Source organism: Anopheles aquasalis, chromosome 2 (genome assembly GCF_943734665.1).
Source record: "Anopheles aquasalis chromosome 2, idAnoAquaMG_Q_19, whole genome shotgun sequence".
Taxonomy (NCBI): domain Eukaryota; kingdom Metazoa; phylum Arthropoda; class Insecta; order Diptera; family Culicidae; genus Anopheles; species Anopheles aquasalis.
Window position 1 is genome coordinate 48,664,830 of NC_064877.1, and position 21,634 is coordinate 48,686,463.

The 21,634-nt window shown below is 44.2% G+C and overlaps 2 protein-coding genes across 4 annotated transcripts in view; both read left to right on the forward strand.

Annotated features, from left to right (window-relative positions):
- The first annotated feature begins 935 nt into the window (after nt 1-935).
- On the forward strand, nt 936-8,193 carry LOC126570158 (phosphopantothenate--cysteine ligase). The gene is made up of 3 exons (XM_050227706.1): nt 936-1,194; nt 3,573-3,801; nt 4,254-8,193. The coding sequence occupies exons 1-3, from the start codon at nt 1,066-1,068 to the stop codon at nt 4,841-4,843; spliced, it is 948 nt and encodes a 315-aa protein (XP_050083663.1). The 5' UTR covers nt 936-1,065; the 3' UTR covers nt 4,844-8,193.
- A 642-nt stretch (nt 8,194-8,835) lies between these two features.
- The window catches only part of LOC126581837 (tyrosine-protein kinase Fer), a 33,257-nt gene continuing 20,458 nt past the window's right edge, over nt 8,836-21,634 (forward strand). For all 3 annotated transcript variants that reach the window (XM_050245764.1, XM_050245765.1, XM_050245766.1), the window contains exons 1-3: nt 8,836-9,265; nt 14,676-15,286; nt 16,863-17,053. In XM_050245764.1, the coding sequence (XP_050101721.1) occupies nt 15,091-15,286; nt 16,863-17,053 (387 nt within the window). In that variant the 5' untranslated portion in view covers nt 8,836-9,265; nt 14,676-15,090. The remainder of the gene's footprint in view (nt 9,266-14,675; nt 15,287-16,862; nt 17,054-21,634) is intronic.

Consider the following 21,634-nt stretch of genomic DNA (forward strand, 5'->3'; position numbering starts at 1 on the left):
GTGCTAGTAATATTACTATCAATCATCGCTCAGTGCTTGCCACCAATCTCCCCCCTTTGCGTGCAGGAAATGATGATCTTGTTATCGAGGAAAAGGAGCTAATGTGTAGTGTGTGTCCCGTGGGTGGGAAACGAGCGTCGACCGCGCGGATTCGTAGGGTAAAAAGCTGTAGTTACACACGATGGAAGCTAGTATAGCGAACACCTCATCAGTCTTTACTCTCCTAGTCTGTAAGTAAAATAAATAAAGAGCGGGGGGAAAAGACGATGACGTCGACGTGGATACTAGTAACGACCATTTCAAATACGATGAAATACAAGTTAGAAGTTATGTACCCTTGAACAAGAACGGTGTTACCATTTGGGGCAAGTGGGAGAATGGGAGAACATCGGGAGCAGATTATCGGTATTTTAGTTTCTGAATTGTGACGCTATTCGGGTAAGTATCTTGCTTGTTTGTTGAGTGTTTCCCTCAGGGCATTTCAATGTCTATCAATAGTGGACTTAGTAGAGATACAAACATTTACACTGGCTTGGTAATGTTGTCCAGAACAGGTGATTTGTGGAACATCACATTATTGGAAGGGGCTTGGCTGCAAGTTACTAAACCTGCTGAATGCTTCTATAAGTGCAAGAGCTGCATTTGAGAGACAGATTTTTAAAATTCAGCTTCATAAATATTCTCGTAGTCTAGCCAGTTCATATAAAACAGAAAACCGCTTCTATGACTAAGTAAAGTCAGTATTCCGTTGAAGAAGTTGAAATTGTTCGTTGAAGTGCTGGGAGCGAACTCTCGGAGCTGTACATAACTAAGGCTTTTCCTTCGACAAGTTACGTGAAGCTGTGGTTATCGCACGATGGCTTAGTGGGGTCCGCCAGAAAAACACACCTTTTGACAGCTCAGGCCAAGAGGGTGTTCTCCAGCATCGAAAAAATCCTCGGTGTAAAAGGGTGCAAGTGGCGATTTCTCTTATCATCGCCGGTGCAAGTTTTCGTGATCCTTTGCTAAATCCCCGACGGTTCGTTTCTCTGCCCGTGTGATACAACGATCGGCTAGCCGGGAATCATGACATCGCACTGGGAAGACTTCTACGCCACGCATCTGCCGCCGAACTGCTTCGAGGATAATCGATCTCTTCTGAAGGAGTTCTCGGATCGCCACTACAAGCTCAAGAGTCACATCGTGCTCGTTACGGTAATTGCCTTCGTATGCTTCAATTTGCACGCTTTCCTCAGTGGTGTCCCCAGTTAAGGGGGCATCTCTTCATGCCGCAAAATTGTCAACCTTCCATGTGGTACCCGGGGTCTCAGCCGAGCTAGACGGCAAAGAAAAGGATGTGAGGGTGTGAAAAGGATACGATACGTGGATATGGGATGAAAAGAGATTATCATGAAAAAGGGAAACGCTCTGTGTCCTTCTCGTCGTGGGCCACACGGCTTTTATTCATGAGAAGGAAAGAGTCTATTATAATGTCATTAGAATATTTTAACCAATCCATACCTGGCTGGCTCACTAGCCCTAATAGTAATCGCAGTTGGCTAGCCAAAAGCTAGTGTGCCCGCACGAATATCCTGTGGGCCAAGCTGGTCCAAGCAAGGGGACCGATAATAGCCTCCTGGCGCACACCCGCCGCACATCCCTTGGCAACAGGTGGTAACGAGCCTCCGCTGAGAGTGGAGTCGCCGCTGAGTGGGAGCCGGGAGTCCGAAAAGCACGTCTGACCTCCGTCGGGATTCGACGGGCGTTATGTTCGACGTGATTGACATTGGTGTGGGGTGGTGGACTTTGCTTTCGATGCTTCCATCACCAGGACAACGGCACATAAAAGGAGGAGTGAGACTCGGATGTCCGGAATGAGATTGCGTTCATACGAATTTAGGGTGGTTTTTCTTTCATGAATAAAATATCATCCGGCCATTTATGTGCGATCGTTTCCGTGGCCGTAAGCAGCACCACCTTCCAATACGCCAGCGCCACTCCTGAGGGTGTTACTTAGCCGGGCCATGTGACGGTACTCAACTCGTAAAGTTCAATCCACGCTTCTCTTTACCTTCTTCGAGAAGGAAATAGCTCCCCAAGAGTGGGCCAGTTTGAGGTTTGAGGGACGCACGTCCACAGGGAGGCACTTATTTTGCTGCAATACTAGCAATTGATTCCGGGCGTCGGACCCGGACTGTGCCTACTCTGAATGTAATTAAAAGGCTCGTGTGATTTATGTTGTCCAATCCCATCCCATCCCGCCCGTAGATGATGATGATCTGGGGTACCTGGACCAATTCGCATGGGAACGCGACCTTGAATTAGGGACATTTTTTTTTGCTCCTCTTTTCCATCCGGTGTGCTGCATTCGGGTTGAAGCCTCCGCTACCAAAACTTTATTTATTCCACTCTGAACAGGGCGACGGATACGGTTGTGAGGATTCCAATGCAGGCGCATCGGTTGCTCTGATGTCCTCTGAATGTTTTGCCGTAAATTACGAAGAAACAAGCGATTTTTTTTCACTCACCATCCTGATTCGAACCGGATTGCGGGTGGCGTTGCCTTGGTCCAAGTAACGTAGAATGCTCAAGTGTTGCAATTTGCTTTAACGTTTTATTTGGAAACTTTTGCAATGAAAGGCTTTGCTACAGAACCGCTTTTTCTATTGATTTTTGTCGGTAGCTTCATCAGAAACGGGTGCAAATTGGAGTAGTGTGAAGATTTAAATGCTTTTATCTTTAGTACAATCCATTCAATCCTAATTTTATTTAAAAAGCGCTCTCCTAAATAAAATCTTCTGTTTCATAGATGTTGTTTTAGATTTTGCCCAAAGAATCCTCAACGTATGCTCCAATCCCTGAAATATGATTGTAAGATAATGCTGATTTAAGTGTGCGTTAACAAAGTAAAGCCCGATCGCTGGGCAACTTATAATTTGCCGAAACAATCGAATTTACGATACGGTAATCAAAACGATAACCAAAGTTCGGAACAATATGTTTCGAATCTTTTCTGAATTTTCGTGCAGAGTCAAAGGTCGGTCGCATTTTCTCCTGGTCCTTAGGGTTTTGGGATTGAATACGCACTCTTCTCGTTTCGCTCCCCCTCTACCGGACGAGACACCGGGTGTCAAAATGGTGCTGGTACAAGGAGGTGTGCAACAACAAGTTTTTTGGTCCGCTCTTGGTCTAAGAATAGACATCGGAATACCGCAATCGGCCATCAGTTCTCTATAGCCCTATGACATTGCTTGCGGTGGGTCGAAAAAAGTATTTTGTTGTTTGCCTATAGGGTAGCCCGTAGGTGGAATGTGGGGAAGCCCTCAAGGGATATATGCGATGCGGAGATATGTCTCGGTAGTGCCATTCATGGACGAGCTTCGGTATAACTCGGGACGTACCAGACGAATGTGATGTAAGGAACTTCTGGGGCAATAGAATTCAAAGCTGAAACTGAAAGTAGTAGACACTGATGCTCCGGCAACTAGTAACCATTGGCAACCGGCACACCGTTTCTTAATGTACTTAATTTTATAGCCGTTGTACTCATCATCTAACCATAAGTCGTTTCTTTTTACATTTTTCCTCTCTAGTCCGGAGGTACAACGGTTCCACTGGAGCACAACACAGTTCGATTCGTCGATAACTTTAGTGCCGGTAACCGTGGGTCCGCATCGGCAGAATACTTCCTTGAGCATGGCTATGCGGTCATCTTTATGCATCGAACAAAATCACTAGAACCATTCTCGCGTCACTTCACTGGCCAGCAGTTGCTCGATATGCTGGAGTTACACGAGGAGGGAATGAGTACCACCATCACAGGTAAATTGCGTCCATATATCTTTAATATTCCGCTCGAACAAGGTAAAATGGCCAAAGGCATTCGTGGAGCATCTTTACCAACAAAGGTTTAGTAAATTCCCTTACACTATTATGAAGAAGCATTGGACTTAGAGGTCCACCAGTCCATGATCGTGTTCTAGTGCCGTAACACGCAGTGCTTCAGACGGTGCGCCACGGCAACGCACCGGGGTTGCCTCCATCGAGAACTCTATTAAATTATGGCTTCATCCTAATTATAACTCAGGATACAGGAAGGCACTGAAAATGACTTGCATAATGATTTGGTCCTGTTATGTGACCCGGAATGTTGACCTGTTGTGAAGTTTTTTTTCAAAAGAACTTCGATATAACAATGCTCCGATGTGCTGCTTGTGCCTTTGCTAGTCTACGTTTGAAGCTGGGTTTTACATTCTGTTCTTTTTTCTCTTCAGTGAAACCAGACTCGGTGGACGTGCTGGCGCCGGTGCTCGATAAGTACAAGAATGCCCAGGAAACGCATCGGATGCTGTACATCACCTTTACCAGCGTGGTCGACTATATGTGGTTGCTGCGTGCGGCCTGTGAATCATTGGCACCGTTCGAGCGAAACGCAGTTCTCTTCCTAGCCGCGGCCGTATCCGACTTTTACGTACCGCAAGATGAAATGCCTACGCATAAGATCCAATCGGGACACGGCGCACCGACGATATCGTTGCAGTTGGTTCCGAAGATGCTCGCTCCGTTGGTGAGCCTTTGGGTACCGCATGCTTACGTTGTATCTTTTAAGCTTGAAACGGACGAAGCGCTACTGATTGCGAAATCGCGCGAAAGTCTCAACAAGTATAAGCACAAGCTGGTCATCGCGAACATACTGCAGACACGTAAAAACCGGGTCGTCTTCGTAACACCGAACAGTAACTACGAGATCGTGCTGACGAAAGATCAGGCCCACACGGGGCTCGAGATCGAGGAACCGATTGTGGCCGATGTCGTTCGCCGGCATCAGGATTATGTGCGCGAACCGGAGCAACAAACGCAATGACCAACGCGCTCGACCGGCAGACAATCGGCCAACGCAGCCGGCACACAGGTGGACTGCCGTGTCACGCACCCGCATTTCTGTAAGGTTCTTAATCCCGGTAGAAAGTTTTAGAATATCACGTCGCAGCGACGACGACGGGTAACGCGCTGGCTGGTTCGCGCAGGGCACTGTTCTTGATTACGTTTTTCGGTCTTTGTGTTTGGATGTACATCGTCTCGATAAGCAATGGAGCACAACAAGGAGAATACGTTCATACAACAACAAAAAACCCAAAAAAAAACATTCCACGCGCAATCCTCGCCAAACCACAGGACGCAGATCGTGGATCCGTTTGTTACGATTGTCATTATGTTTTGTCCGCTCCGGCCTGTTGGTTAGTACGTTGTGAGGGGGAGCAACAGCATCTGCGAAAGTGTTGATGCTGCTATTAGATAACGATAACCGCACCAAGCTAAAGCATCAATATCCTGTCGCCGATCGTTCTACTATCCAAAGGCGTAATGATCGTTCAATTTAATGGATTCGTTTGTGATTCGTTTAATGTTACTATTTATTGCCTTGTGCAGCATGTGTTAACGCTCGAGCTTTCTCGAGTAGGTTTGTTGTTGTTTCGACGAGCATTTCTTGCTGCATGTAAATGCATTAAGTTAAATAATATCAGCACGCCAAGTGGGTACGATGAGAGGACAATGCAAAGGCGCGCGCGTCACAAATTCGGAAATGTTAGGAAGGGAAGAGGTACTAAATGAAATAAGCGTTAGCGAAGTGGTGTTTTAAGCCAGTGCCACGCACGTACTCCTGTTAGACCATTCGCCGGCATCAATCCTACGCCTAGGCCAGTTCCTAACCTACATTCGTTCCTTGGAAGAGTCGCGGACGGAGTGTATTCCACTCTGCATTCACATAGCGTATAACCCGACCGCCCCATTCGCGGAACCAATGCGTGTGTTTCTGTGTTTGTGCCGGGTTGTAAGCTCATCTCTTGGTCAAACTGCCATGTTATGTTCTCTACTTTGTTGTCCCTTCTTTTTAGTATATGTATTTCCGGTGAGGTCAAAAAGGAAGCAAGTTAACAATTATCTCTTAGGAAGTAACCCAATCCGTCATCATGTAGATCGATGTTGCATGGTGGTGGAATGCAAACAGTAAGGTATCGCAGAACACCGAGAATCCTCTGTTCATTTTTTGAGCTTACAACCGGAATTTATACATATATATATATATAGATACATATACATAGTTGAAAGTTTATCACCAGTCATCCGGTTTGCTGCAAACCGACAGTCCTCGTTAGGGTAACTCCTCAAAACCTTTTGAAACAACCTTTACACCTATACAACAAAGATCGTTTTCTTCATCATTTGCCGTTAGAAACTGTAAAAAAAAAGAACATACATAATACCACCACCAACCGCGGCGATGTGACTGAAGCCAACGGAGCACGTGGAAGCTAGTGTAGCAAAAGTTCAGTTATTAGAAAAGGAATACAGTATCATTACATGCAAAGCAAAGGCAGGCATCTTTAGGCAAAAGAGAAATGAAGCAAATGCAAAACTATAGGAAGAGGAATATTATACATACGAATATTGCGATGCATATATGATTGAAACAGCATATATATATTATATATACAGAAAGATAAAAGAATAAATATGGTGCCTCCTTTTATAGATAAAAGACACACACACTGAAACGCGTGAACGAGGCAAGAAGAGTTGTTGCTCGAAGCTAACAGCATCCGCGTTCGTAGTCGGGGCGTTTCGTTTAAAAATGACACCGTTGTACTTTGTTTTGAACCGCAGTTCTTACACTAAATGTTCACTAGGAGTCGTAGTAGTTAGTAAGCCCGGGAAGGGAGACTTGTTGAAAACCAAAAAGATAAAAGAAGCTAGAAATCAAAAAGTAAAAAAAAACCTCAAACACAGAGCAAGAGAGAAAGAGAGAGAGAGAGAGAGAGAGAGAGAGAGAGAGAGAAAGAGAAAGAGAGAGAAAGAGTGCGTTAACTTTCTTCGACATATCAATCACCTTCACTGAACCAAGACAGGAAAATGGTCGCAGCAACCGGTGCTTAAATGATGAAGGGATACAAGGGTTTAGAAGATGCGCTGCTTGGGCTGGTCCAAAACTATTCCCATATATCTATAATATGTTAGTAAACATATGCTTATTTAAAACATGCAGAGGTCAATGTGTGAAATGCATAAATGTGTGGCTTCTTTTTCAATAGAAAACGTGACCATCATTGATGATTTAAAGAAAAGCATAACTAGCATATAGAGCATATATGCGTGTCCGTGTAACGTGCTATATGTGTAGCTTCATAAAGAAACAAGAGAAACATTTCGTTGATATCCTTTGGTGATTAAATTCAAAAGATTTCCTGGTACGCTGAAACATGATAAATGCCAACAATTTCCGTGGCATTGCAGTAAAAGTACTAATCATTGTAACGTGCAGCTGCGATTAGAACTCATTTATCCGAATAGTAAAAAGACTTAGACGTGTATGAAACGGTGAACCTTTAAAGCATCAATAGCTCCTATATAATGTGCGAAATGTATACACAATGTAGAATGTACCAGTTAAACAGAAACGCATAGACAGTAACCCGTCAACTTGCAGCTAAATAAAGCAACATAAGAAATAAATAAACGGCTCGACCAGCGGCCCTATACACCCGTAGCGCACGTATTGCTTTTGTAGAGCAACAATCCATGACAAGATCACAAGATTCTCCTCCTACTGAACAATAGCTGGAAGTGAGTGCGCATAGTTACACGGAACGGCAAATGGAGCTGGGGCAAGGGCTGTACCAGAAATGATAGACCATGAGCATATGGATGCGCGTTGGGAATTGAGCGGTGGTTTCCTAACATTCCTTCTGAAGTCTGTACCAACGGAATCCTGAATTCAAATCGACCAATATTTAGCCAGCGCTAGAATGGGACACATATTAATGGTGAAACTCTATAGTAAAGAGCATAGAAGCGTTAAAACTGATATTATCCCCGCCACATGTGGACGTTGCTAGTGGCGCGGCCAAAGGACGCCATCGCATTGCACGGACTTGTTGGATAAAATGATTGGGAACCGAATCGAAAGGACATACATTCCTTATCCTTTGCAAAAGAGCAACGCAGAGTGGAGCTAGATTGTTTTCATGTTTAAACAAAATGCGGACCGTGATATCCAGCACATGATCATATGTGAAAGTTAGAAACAAAATACATGCAATGGCATTATTACAACTAGAGCTGCGTGCGACAGGTAGAAGTATTTGTTGAACGATCAACCAATCGAAGGTATATACATATTTAGCGAGAACGTATATATACATCTATATAGAGAGTACTGGCTATAATGAATAAATTAGTAATATAAAAAAAATTCTCATCGCTACTCATTTCTGCCACATATATCACCTTACGACGTGGACTCGTTAGGAAAGCGTCTGATTTACTTATCTTTGCAAACTTCATTATTCGAAAAGTTTACTTTGCTGTTGTTGGAGATGAGGTCTACATGGTTAGACAAACAAATGCATCTTTTAAAAAAGCTGTAAAATGTCCCTTTGTTTCTTAACTGAACCATCTTTGCCTCAGTTCGAAATAACGGCTAAGGATATCGTCTTGAAAATCACTATACACTCGGTCTACTTTCTACAGCTGCACCCATATTTTTAGCGTGCATTTTAAAGTATATTTTTTAGTTTTATTCCTTTTTTGATTAGCGAAACTTCTGGTGAGAGTACGGGCTGGCACATGCGGAATTACATTTATCAATCATTCATTTTAAAATTGTGACTCCACATTAATGTTGTTGAAGAGGTTGAGGCATATCCTTAAAATGAGGTGCGGCGATAGCAGACGGAGGGAGTGTATTATGCTGTGCAAGGTGATCAACTACTAAGCCAAACCCCTTCTCAAAACCGTTCATTCATTCGATTCATTCAAATTCGTGCCGCGTTTCTCAGAAACGATTCACTCCTCGTGGCGCGTGGTTGTGTGAAGCTGCGGTGCGTGAGCTTTCTTTTGCTTGTTTGTTCTGTGTTGTGTTGTTCTCCGTGCATCGCGGTGATCGTGCAGCGTGATTTGTGTGCGTGTGCACGTGTGTTCAGTGCGCCTCCTCCACGCCGTGATTACAGAGGTACGCCTTTACCTGCGCTACGTGTTTGCTCCTTGCTAGTTTACAACAGGAAGGAGAAAGAAAAGATCAAAGTGTCGGTGCGTTGTGCGTATGCTTATGCTTGAAATACGAAGATAAATACAACCGCCTGCTGCGTGTGTGCTTTTTCGGTGTGGCGGTTTGTTGGTGGCACCTGCAATAATCGCACGTTTTATCAATTCGATAGTGTTGGGTTAAGGATAAGATACAACATATCGCGCAAATCATCAATATCAATCCCTACCTACTGACTTGGTGGTGAGTAAGAAATGGGGTTTTGATTCGTAAAACGCGTTAATCGACTAACCCCAAGCACCGACTTCCTCCAGCGGCCAAGATGGGCGCCTCTGCGACTCCCGCAGCCTCCTTTGCCTCCCTCTCGCTCCTTGGCTTCTATGTTTATTCTTGGTGTAACGCAGCGACGCATGAGGTAAAACATTATTGCTGCGAGCCATTTAATCGAAGGAAGCATAGAGGAGCTGAAAAGTGAAGAACCCGTCGACCACACGTTGGGCCCATCCCAACCGCATGAATGCAAGCAACAGGGAAGGGAAGAAGAATAATATGCAAAGTGAACGAAAGCTGCGCGGGAGCGCAGAGAGTGTGTGGAGGCGAATATGGGGTTGAAGAAGAAAGCGAAAAATATCAAAAAAGTATGGTAAAGGGGGTGAGTGGGTGGGTGCTCCAGGTGTGTTTGGTGGTGTTTGTTTCTGTCCCCTCCCTCTGGCGGTGTGGGTAGGCACACACGCAGAGAGAGAACACGACTCGGCGATCGCGCGTTGTTGTTTTGCTGGCGCGCTGGCTTGTGTGTTCTTTCGGTTTAAAACCGGAATGATTCTCGCGTTTCTTCAGGGGAAAACTGGTCAGGTGTGGAAACGAAGGATCGGATCGGATCCCCCTTCGCTCAACATAAGTTACCTATCAGATGTAAGGCGACGGGGGTTAGACACATCCTGAAGAGGGTCTTTTCAGTAAAGATTGTGATTTACTTGAAATATCTTCACCAAATAAGCTACACAAAATAACCGTGATAAGTTGCTGGTACGATGAAACCGAGGGTTGCTAACTTTTGCCATTTGCGTTTGCGTTTGCGTTTATTTATCCAACAAAACAGCAGGCCGTGTGAATGTAGGAAACGGTTGGTCCCCTGCAACCGAGTCGCGAAGAATCACTTCCCTTTACTAACTTCAATGAAACTTTTATTTTTAAATGGCCGTAACCTTTCGATTACTACACGAGCTGACGAGTAAGACTGTGTGCTGTGGCATGTTTCTTGACTTTCGATTCGTACTAAACGATCGATCAGTCAGTCAGTCAGCTCAGGCCGCCTTGATTAGTTCCTCCTCGTACTTATTAGCGCAGAATCAAATGTCTCACACCGTACGTGTACGGTCGATCCGAGGAGAGGAGCATGCTCTTTAGTTTGGGAGGGGGGCTACGGGATGCGTTGAGTCTCAGTATCGGTCGATTCTAAAAATAAGAAGGAAATTGAAGGAAAATGTTCTCTCCGCGTCTCTCTCTCGCTCTCTCGCTCTTTCGGTCTCTGAATCTGTTTTGTCTGGTTGAATCTCTGGACATATTGAACATATGCTTGGACGGTGGACTATAGCGATCGCAGCTAGCGGCTAGCGTTTGGTGGTGGTGGCGGCGATCAGTTCTCGTCGCGGCAAAGACCGGTTTTGTGTCGTCGTCGTGGTGGCCGTTACGATCGCGAAGAGGCAACAGCAACAGCAGAGAGATACACGGGAGTGGCGTGTCCAGTTATACGCGCCTTTTAGAGGGAAGAGAGCAGAATCGTTGAGAAAAGTGCAACATTAGCAAATCACCGCGCTCGACGTGGACGACAACGACCACGAAAAGGTGGAACAGACCCCGGGACCAGGTGAAAGTGCGTTTGCGAATGAACACGAGCGGACAGGCGGACGGGTGGACGGACGGATGGTGGAGATGGCCACCGGGCACGGTATCAAATTCGTCAGTGTTTTGTTTTGTTTGCTCCAGCAACCCATGCGGCCGCTGTGTCGTCATTCCATTAGGACGTGTCAGCGACTTTCCCACCGCTACGACCACGGCCTCTTTGCACGGTTTGACTCACTTGCAGTGGACGTCAACGCATCGCAACGCTCTCGCTCCCGTTCGATGTTCCGCGTTGTCGACAAGATCGCCATCATCCTGTCCCAAAGCGGCCGCCCTGCACCCTGTTACCGATGGGCAATTACGCCGGAAGCATAAGAGACAGACAGTCGAGAGACGGATATGAAAGTGCTCAATATTTTATTGTTTTGTAAAAGTAGTAGGCATTGCAACAGGCGCGTAGCAGGCGTGGAATTCAGCAGTGTTTTTAGCTAAAGTTAGCATCCGATTTTCGGGATCTGTTTGTATTGTTGACGTAGTTTAATTGTAATTTAAAGACTGAGCTGCAAATCAGTTTGTTTCAGAGCCAGAGATCTTGAACTGTTCCTTGAATGTCGATCTCTTTCATAGCCAGCCATGTCCAGCCAGCGAAACGATCGCTATTCTCGTGCAGAGAATGATTGCTTGCTTGGTTGCTGCATCCCATCCTACAGAACCTGTCTGCTTACCGGACCCATCTTGTTGAGGTCCGGTTTATGAGGCCAACCGTTGTTTTGTTTTTGCTACCAGAGCACCAAGGGTGTTTCCCACTTCAGCGCGCACCAGTAACGGTAACGATTTACTGCCGTCGATCTTCGCACACTCTTTCCGCAGCGCTTCATTCGTTGCAGCTGATCGATCGATCGGCCATGATATATCGCCTATCGAAATGGTAGCTACTTTGACTTCAATCGCTCGTTTATCGGTTTACCTCAATAGTGAGATTTATAGGCGTTCGGTAATGCTTTTGAAAACTGATTAGGACGTGCGCCGTTTATTGTTAAAATATTGTGATGACAGACTGTACTGTTAATGGATCAAGAAAAGGCCGTACGGCAAAGGTTTCCTTGGTGGTTCGAAGCGACGGTGGTGGCCTCTGCTGCTCTTCACGGGATGCCCCCGGGATAGGAACCAGATCGATGAGAGGCAAACAGCCTCCGGAGTGCAGTGCAGCTCCGAAGGCTCGTTGCGTACCGTCGATACGCGATGGCGGGGAAAACACAGAGCAATTCTCTTGTTCTTCTTTAGATTATGTTCTAGATGAAGCTCTCGTCATTGTGTGTTACTCCTTTTTTCCCTCTTATTTTCTCCATTCTGTGCGAAGCATCAGCACCAGAGTGCGTCGGATGGATGTTTGCTTGGTGTGTATATGTGTGTTGTTAGCAAGTGATGGCAGTAGGGAACAGTTCATGGTGTAGTTAACTACAAGATGATCATATAACTGGCTCATGCTGAAGCTCTTATTGCATGTTGAAGCTGCGCATAACACGTTTGTTTCTATGGTTGCTACTTGCCAAGCAGCATCTTTGTTATTCGACCAATAACTAAGGAAGGAGTCTTCCGCTAAGAACACAGTTGGCTATGTCTCGTATGTTTCAATTTCGCTCAATTGAAGAAAAAAAACCTCCCTCTCCCGGCCACCGTCGAGTGTGTTTGTCGTACGGATGCTGCGAACCAGCTGCTGGCTGCCGTTGTCAATTCGGGTTTTCGGATCCGCGCGAATCAGTATTGACGATTAATTTAGCCAATTTACACGCCACACAACACCGGACGCTTCGTTGTCGTTTCGATTGGTTTCGATTGCCTGCGCCTACGGTTAAATTGAAAACAATGTACAATGCTTAAGCAAGTGCTACGCTGTGCCTTAGTACTGTGTTTGAAGATCGCAGAATTGTCGCCTGTTGCGTACTTTTGCTACTTTGTTGAGTTTATAGCAAACTGAGAGAATGTTGTAGAGTATCGATTATGATAATGCACCAAATGATGGTCGTTTGTGTAACGAAGAAACAGTTTATGCAACAGAAATGGTCGAATTTAATACGATGATGCACTGGTAAATGAGATAACTATGCTGTGCGAAGCGTTCCATCATTACTCTATAACTGGTTTTGCATATTATACACAGTCGCAGTGTGCTTCAGTGCAGATGATCGATAACATCCGTTTGATCCTGTTTCCTCGATGTGCGATCGCGACTGACGACAAGCTTGCTACAAACATTCAACGCCTTTTTGTATCGTTTTCCGACGACGATGGCTACTGGATGAAAATATGTTGAATAATTAATGATGTACAACCATTTATTTTCATATCGATGAGGCAAAATAATTATTAGCGTAAGGTTTTGCATCAGAAGAATAGAACAAAGCACTTCGTATTCGTTTAGTATGCTTACATTTTACACATTGTTTATACAGGAAATATAACAAAATTCTTAGTTGGTCTCTGGTGCTTCGCAAAAAACCTATGAATCATTCGAAATGACTCACACCATCAATGCACTCCGCTGATGAGGTCGAGAGAGGGCGCATGCACACCGCTTGCTACTGAAAACTGAATTGAATAATGTTTTCATCTGCTCGCTATGCAATCGGTCGCTTCAATCTAAGTAGTTTTATAAAGTATCTGTATGATTAAAATTACTCTCTTTTGTAGAGCTGTTTGGTGACACGTTGTTAAAATATTTTTGATTCCGAATTATCCAGAAGAAGCATTTAAAAGTAACCATTTTCGCTGCAGAAGAGTTTTTTCAATCTTTCTGGTGATTTTCAAATAACCAATTTTCAAATAAGAAGAATTATGACGCATTGATCTTATTCCCGTGCGCGATTCATTTTTAGTTACACCCTCAGTAGGCAGATCAGACCCCAAATATGTGGTCGTTCGCTCCACCTTTTTGGTCAATCGTAATGCTGACGTCCATGTTATTGTTCCGTTTCCCCTTAGCTTGATCCCATAAATAAATTCTGGAGCAAGAACTATTGTTTTTTCTCGAGAAATATAAGGTATGGTGATCGTATGATCGGAACACCATCTATTCTTTCATTAGGAAGCGACGACTATCATGATGATATCTTCTGTTTTATATTTTGGAAAGGAAAATCTGGTTTAAGATTTAAATTGTATCTCTATTTATGTTCATAAATAGAATAAAACAAACATATCAACAATTTTATGATGCAGTATCTTGAATATGTACTAAGCTGTTTTGAAGCCAACAAAATCGTATGTTTTACTTATGTTGGTGTTCTACCATCTATAGAATCCAACACGATTAGAGTACTCCTAAAACAAGTGGACAAGCAAATTCATCGCTGGCTGGTTTCGATAAGATGAAGGTTTTAAGTCCCGCAATAAAAAACTAAACAAAAAACAAAGATAATACTTTGTGCAAACAAGCAGTCCTTGATACATTGAAACACGTAGCAAATGATGGTTTGAAGCTCTCCAGAGTAGAGCAAATGATGGTTTGAAAGTTTTAAAATTATGTTAATTTGATTACGAAAATGACTTAAACAAGGGTATCATTTGTACAGTATATTGGCAAATACCTCGTGCAACTCTAATCGCTGATAAGATAGTTACCATTAGCATTGGCGTTATCTTATGGCAAACACTGGAAAATAATTACCACACCTTAGTAGTGATCAATGTCGGTTAACGGTTTATACTCTGAATGTAAAGCTAAACTGATTCCATAAAAGGGGAACTAATCAATTTTGGATAAAAATATGCTGAAAAAGTTTTCTAACATTTTTCTCTTTTTCTTTCACAGGATAGTGTCGTTCCTCCATTTTCCAAAATGTAACGGATATTACTACATAAGACCGGAACGAAACGGCTACGAATTAACGCATTGAAAAAGTGAAATCCTAGTGCTAGAAACGGATTCAAAATTGCTTCAACAAATTAGAATATCCCTTTTGCATTTGTATCGCTTAATTGCTGTGTTTTTGTGTTACTAAAGTAGTGTTAGTAGTGTATGGCGATTCGCCAGGGGATGGCTGCGTGTAGTGTCGTGTAGTGTCTAACGCGCGAAGCGTTAGAAGTGGAGTGAACAATAGAGCCAAGAGAAGAGGTCAATCAAGTGCATAGTGCCTTTTTTGTTTTTTTGGTTGATTTTTTTTTCCTGCGCGAGAGGAAACCAATTCTCTCAGTAGGCAGTGGCAAAGCAACGGGGGGAAACCATCATGGGCTTCTCGTCTGCGCTGCAAGGCCGAGCGGCACACGACGCGCTGCTCAACCGGCAGGAAGCGGAGCTGAAGCTGCTGGAAACCATGAAACGGTGTCTGGCACAGAAGGCAAAGTGTGACCGGGAGTATGCCGTCTCGTTGGCGGCCGTCACCCAGCAAGGATTGAAAATCGATCGCACCGATGATCTGCAAGGTACGTACGTCCGGGCGTCTCCATTGAAATGGTGTTATTGTGTGCGAACCGGAAAATGAACTGTGAAGATTCCTCGCTCGTTTTCCTTCTTCTTCTTTTTATTTCAAAATATGGGTTTCCCCCATTCCCAGTTCCCGTAAACAACGACCACCAAAGACCCAAACAAAAGGAGAAGATCCCACATAGTAGGCGACTACGACTTTTACCACCGCGCTCTGCCTACTGTGATAAAACATTAATTGGAATCCGGTGGCAGGGATTGCATGTTTAATGCATAAAAACCCCAAAACCGTTCCGCCGCAGTTTATGGGTCCGCCCCCCCCTCGACACATTCGTTTTACGGCGCACATACTTTCGTTTTCGCTGGCCGCCGCTAGATATTCGCGGACGCGCGCGGCCGCCGTTTTATTGCGTGTTGCAATTTCGATCTCACGCGTTTTTTTTTTTGGCGGAATTTGTCTTTTTGGCGGATAAGGTTGGTTTCCGTTGTCTGTCTGTTTCATTCTATTTTATGGTCATAATCGCATCGCATCGTTCCGATTTGCCGGCGGACCCCTAATAATCGCATGTTTCCGTTCGAATGTTTGCTTTCCTTTCGGCAAGACAAAAACAAGATCGTATGATAAATCATGGAAACATTTCTTATTTCTTTCTCTACCTCATCATTTTACTGGGGTGTTTGATATTAAGAATGTGTCATTTAATTTCTGTCATCCATCTGTACACCTCAGACCTGGAGGTAAAGGTAAAAGCGTGTTTTGTTTCTTGACTGCTTACATTCCTAGTGCCAGGATGCGGACTGAGTACTGGTCAGTACAGGTTAGCCTGTACTGGATGCCGAAAAATGTAGTTCCATTGGTGGTTCTCCACCCTTTTCCCGCGTGTGTCGCAAATGTTTGAAGGCTTTTACAGCATAGCTAAAGCAAAATCCGCGTTGTGTAGAGCGCTGCCCTGCCTTGAATACCTAATTCATTAAATCAAAAAGCACAACCCTGGCCGGTTCGTTTGCGGCGCACAGTCAAGGCAGCGATGGCGCACTACTGCTGCTGCTGCTGCTATCGGCTGGTTGGTGTCAGTAAAGAGGATGCCATCATGCCACGCCAGCAAATGCAACGTTTTGAGGCATGTTTTGTATATTTGCTTTTACTTTGCTGTGCTTAATGAATTGGTCAAAGTGTTTTATCTCATCTTTTGGCTCAAGTTAATAGTACTAGCATATTGGACTTTTTATTATTTCCTTGTTTTTCATTGCAATAGATACGTTCATTGGTTTAGGAAGAGTAAACTAAAAAAGGCAAATCAAAAGACCTAAAGAAGAGAACATCAGGTAACACGGAGAGGACCCGTTGACACTGAAATTAGCATTAAATTCCCTCCATATTAAATGCACTGCCTAAAACATTGAAATTTAGATAAAGCCTTCCAGTTGGGACCTTCACATACACCTTCTAAACAACGGTGCACCGGCACATGGAACTGCGTTACAATTGAATTTATTTGATTTCGTTCGTCATCTCCAGCCTCGTTGTTATGCTTATTGCTGTGTGTGGTTTTTGTTTCTTTTTTGCACCAACAGGAAGCCACATTATGCGTGCTTGGCGGGGTTTTATGGAAGAACTCGAGCACACTGCCAAACAGATTCGCTCCAATGCCGAGCAGCTGGAAACGGTTTGTCACGAGAAGCTGGCCAGCCTCTACCAGGAGAAACGCCGGGTCCGCAAGCAGTACCAGGAAGAGCACACCAAAATTGCCACTCAGTTCAGTCATGTAAGTTGCTAAATTACATTCTTTTTGTATCTCCCAAAAAAAACGGCCTCGATATGACGCATCCCATAATCTAGCGTTATTCACTGACGGGGTGCCTGTTGTAAATCGTAAGATTATGGTTGCTGTTGATATGCTGCTTAACTACAAGTGTACAACAACGGAATGAAAGTAAAGATCATTTGCATAACTCTATCCCAGTCCATGGCACTTTGCTCCGGCATGCATTGCAATGCGCCATCGGAAGCGTCTCGCCGTAGACAGTTGTTCGCATTGCGTTTTCTGAATATTCTATTACTCAGTGGCGTGTTCTCAGGGGTGAAGAAGCATCGACAGAAATAAATAGGTTTTGACCTATATGTATACCATACCAATGTGTGCATTGCTAGTCTTGTTGCATCGCATCATCAGTCGCCGCCGCCGCCACCAGAGTTCGTTCTAAGTATGAGTCCGAACCGAACCGAACCACACAGAGAACGCTACGGGTGAAATTGGTCAGCCCATTTATGGCTGTCAGGCTGCCGGAGAGCGCGGTAAAAGCTAAAGTGCCAAAGAAATTAATTTAAAGCTAAATTTGGGTCACCCCGTCACTGCTACAACGGTGAAATAGTGAGCATAGCTTTTGGCGGTTGCTTTTGTTGCAGGAAGGTTAGTGAATGATAGTGGCTGGTTTCGTGCTGCACCACAATACTGACCTCCGTCCATCGCATCGGGTGGGCATTGGAAATTTGCTTGTACCTTCACTAAGCGCCCGCACTCATGCTCGGCTGGTAACTAGATTATAGAAATTAGAACGCGAATGACTGTCCCTCGCACAATGTTTCACCATCGCAGCTGGCGACGCGGCGATAAAAGAGGAGCATTGTGTCATGGTGAAAATATGCTGAATGAAAATTGCTCGGAGAGTAACGACGACAGCGAGAGAGGTCATCGTTCGGTGGAGCAGAGACAGCTAGTCGGCAAGCCTTGCCAATTGTGCGGTTGCTCGACAGTTGGTTGGGTTGAATTTTCCCAAGAAAATATACTGTGCAGATCAGATTTTTCAAACTATTAAAGTCTCTGCAAAACAGTAAAGTAACTCTGCAAACAGGAAAATACTTACTGTTTAGCGATCTACTCCTGTTGCAGGAGCATCTTCTAACGCCTAAAGATTGTCCGTACTGCTGGTGGACATTGATCATAGCGAAGCAAATGGTTATTTCTTTTCATTATCCATCCATCTTAAACCACAATGACATCGTCATGTTAAGCATGTGCTAATGGGGATACCGTAATGTGCTAAAATTAGAATTACGCAAGCACTTAAATTGTACTGGTACTTCCGATATCGTTAGCTAAGTAACTGCCTGTACTATATGGTTCGTAGTCGGTTTTGGCTACTGACATTTCCAGTCAAACACACGACCGTTAAATAATCAATTCATTGCTAGATAGCTACCATCCCGATATCACCCCCCCCCCCCCCCCCTTGAGGCTATCTGCAGACCAAAGAACCAGTAGTAAGTTATTCATCGCGCCGGAAGTAATTCGTCTACCGGTTTGACCTTTTCCCTTTAGCCTTAGAAGATGTATCAGACGGCGTTAGTGGTGCAATCTACTCTCTTTCTCTTAGCAACGCGTGGAGAAAGAGCCAAAAAATAGAAGCGGGGAACATTTGAGATCCCCCAGAACAGCTGTCAAATCGGTTATAGCAACGGAGCATGCGAACACCACTGAGAAAATGCACGATAGCAACGCGTATACTAACGCGCAGGGAACTTAGATCCGTCTTCTTTGTACGTGGTCGCTTCTAGAAAGCAATGCCAACCGGTGATCACCCAAAATGTCGTCTGCTGGGTTCCGATCGTGTCAAAAAATTATCAACTCAATTAACCTACACCAACACGTCAGAGCAGGGCTGTGGCATGATTAGTCGGTCGTCTTTTCCTCAATGTCATTAATGATAGAAGGAAACAAAAGAGAGTTTTGCGTTGGGAGAATGAAACAGCTTTGGCCACTACGGTAAATTGCTACTACACGTTTCGTCATCGTAGCGTTTTTGCCATCTTAATCGACTATCAACAGTCGGGAGACTGGCGCTATGATCTCTCTCTAAACCGATTTTAGGTCACTCGCGTTTGCGATGGCGCGGCCACACCGCGTTCCGTTTCTTGACGCCATTCCGCGTCGTCGTCGTCGTCGTCGTTGTGGTCGCTGTACGCAGACGGATGGTTTTTATAGTAATGTTGGTCGATGTGGCCCCCCATTCGCTTCGGTTGTGTGTGTCTAGTCCAACCGGTTTCTGGTGGTACAAGTCTTCGTCCTGCAGCCAGCAATCGGCAGGTTACCATCCGACCGCCGGTTGCATGTTTTTGAAGACCTGCTGGTGTTGATCATTTGTTGTAGCCCAGCACCACCACCTCCGATGTCTGTCGATTTGCTTCGATTTGTTTGGAAGTTTGCCAAAGTTAGTTAAAATGTAACGGGACGGGGCTGCTAACGTAAGTAGAGCAGTTGTAATTGAATAAACAAACAGTGGATATGGCGAACTTCACCTACTCTGATGTTTTACTCCGTCACTGTGGTAACTTTTGCAGTACCCAAAAAAATAATGACACATTCTTCGGTCACATCTCAAGCAGGCCTATCTGGGGCTCTGCTTGTCGGTGAGATTTACATTTCAAATTTACACTTTTGAAAACAAATGTCCTACTACATGGTCGCGTTTGTTGAATGTTTTCGAGTACTTGTTTACGTAATAACAGTCATGTTTTGTTTCTTCCTCCCTCGCGGCTCTATCGGCTACGATGTTCGATTTACATAGGTCATGGTGGACCACAGCAAAACCGTTCCACATTTGCTCTCAATGAAATGTACATAAAATTCTGAGAATTCTTTCAACCAACTTCTAGCGACACAATTGCCGCCAATTATCACAGAATTGATATTAATTGGGTTCTTAGACAGCTGGAAGCTTCACTAGTCGGTCCGTACCAAACGTTTGTCGCGCTTGATGATCATCTCGTGTCTTCTCCCTGCATTTGTCCACCCACAGTCGCATCCACAATTTTGGTAGTATTGGTAACCGTTCTGTTCACCACCAAACCGGGCAACGACGGGTGTACACGGGTCAACCATTTAGAAATGATTTGATAAACACCCCGGCCCGAAAGTAAGATAGTCACAATTCCGGAATAACTGGCCCCGATGGGATGTTTACCGGGAGGTAGATTTCGTACAGAAAAAGAAAATGGTATAGGAGGAGGAGGACGCCTGTTTTCCGCTCTCCACTCCGAACCAACTGATCACAACGGGGCCAGGAAAACAGATGTTCACTTCTCGAGGCTGCCGCCGTTACACAAAACGCGTAATGGTTTAAATGTGGAGCAACTGCGCGTCCGGATTTGTAAAAGGAAAACAATTTTTCGGAAATAGTTATCGGCCCAGGCGCCCGCTCCTCGGTCTAGATGATGTGGATGTGCGTTTGAACAAGGTTTTTTTGTGATAAAAGAGAAAAGTCAATCCACAGACCTCCATTATTGTAGCAGCCAGATGAACGGGTATTATCTTTAAAGCACTTATCTGCGCTGGCCCTTTTTAAGTGTATTAAATCGATAGTACAATCGATCAGATGCGCGGTTGGTCCAACAATTGGATGAGAGAGATCCCCGGATACACCCGCTCCATTTGCGCGTTATCTGAGCGATTGCCCTTGATTTAAAACAGATTCCGCCTGGGTAAGCCTTTGCGATAAAACTGCACAGAATACATTAACGGGGTTGTTGTTCAACTAGAAACAGTCATAAGACTGTATAGAAGCAGATTGGCAAATGAATGAAATACTACTGTCATTCATATAAGGGGACACGGTACTCAATTTGCTCGTGTCAACGATTTTTTTTAATTTTTGTAGGTTATTACTGTGACACTGTTATTAACAACCATGATAAGTTTTACGTCAAAATATTTATTAATTTTTGAGAGATGCATTTTTTTGTGAGCTACCCAAAGCGAAATCTTCGTTTTTTGATGTTTCAAAATGTTTTGTGCAAAGAATTTGCGTAACATTTGGTTTGTGGATACGTGAAAAATGATGCAGAAAGCTTTTGGTGACTATACTAAGTTAAATAAAAATGTTTATAAGTGGGAAAAAGACTTCCAGGATGCTCAGGAACGTGGTAAATACGAGGAAAGTCCTAGACGACGACCATCAAAGTCAATTCAGAAGGCTTACGCCCAACAAATCAAAAATTTGGTGTTGGAAAACCATCGATCAAGAACTAGAGACCTTGATGATGATAATGGCATTCAGATTCATATAATTCGTCAATTACATTTTGAAAAATGTTTTGGGTAGTAAAATGCTAGTAAATGACAAGACGTCTTGTGTGGCGAGGATACTTACATTAACAGTAACAACGAGGTAAACAAATAGGCAAGACCAAATTACCGGCACGCATTACATTAGTGTAGTTCGATATAATGTTTAACATGCAATTACTGCTAACAGATAAAGAGAGACAGATTAGTCGGTTCCCTGTGGCGGTTGATTTTCTGCTCCGTTAAATATGATGAAGTTTCAGATTTTCTCAGAGTGGCCCGGCC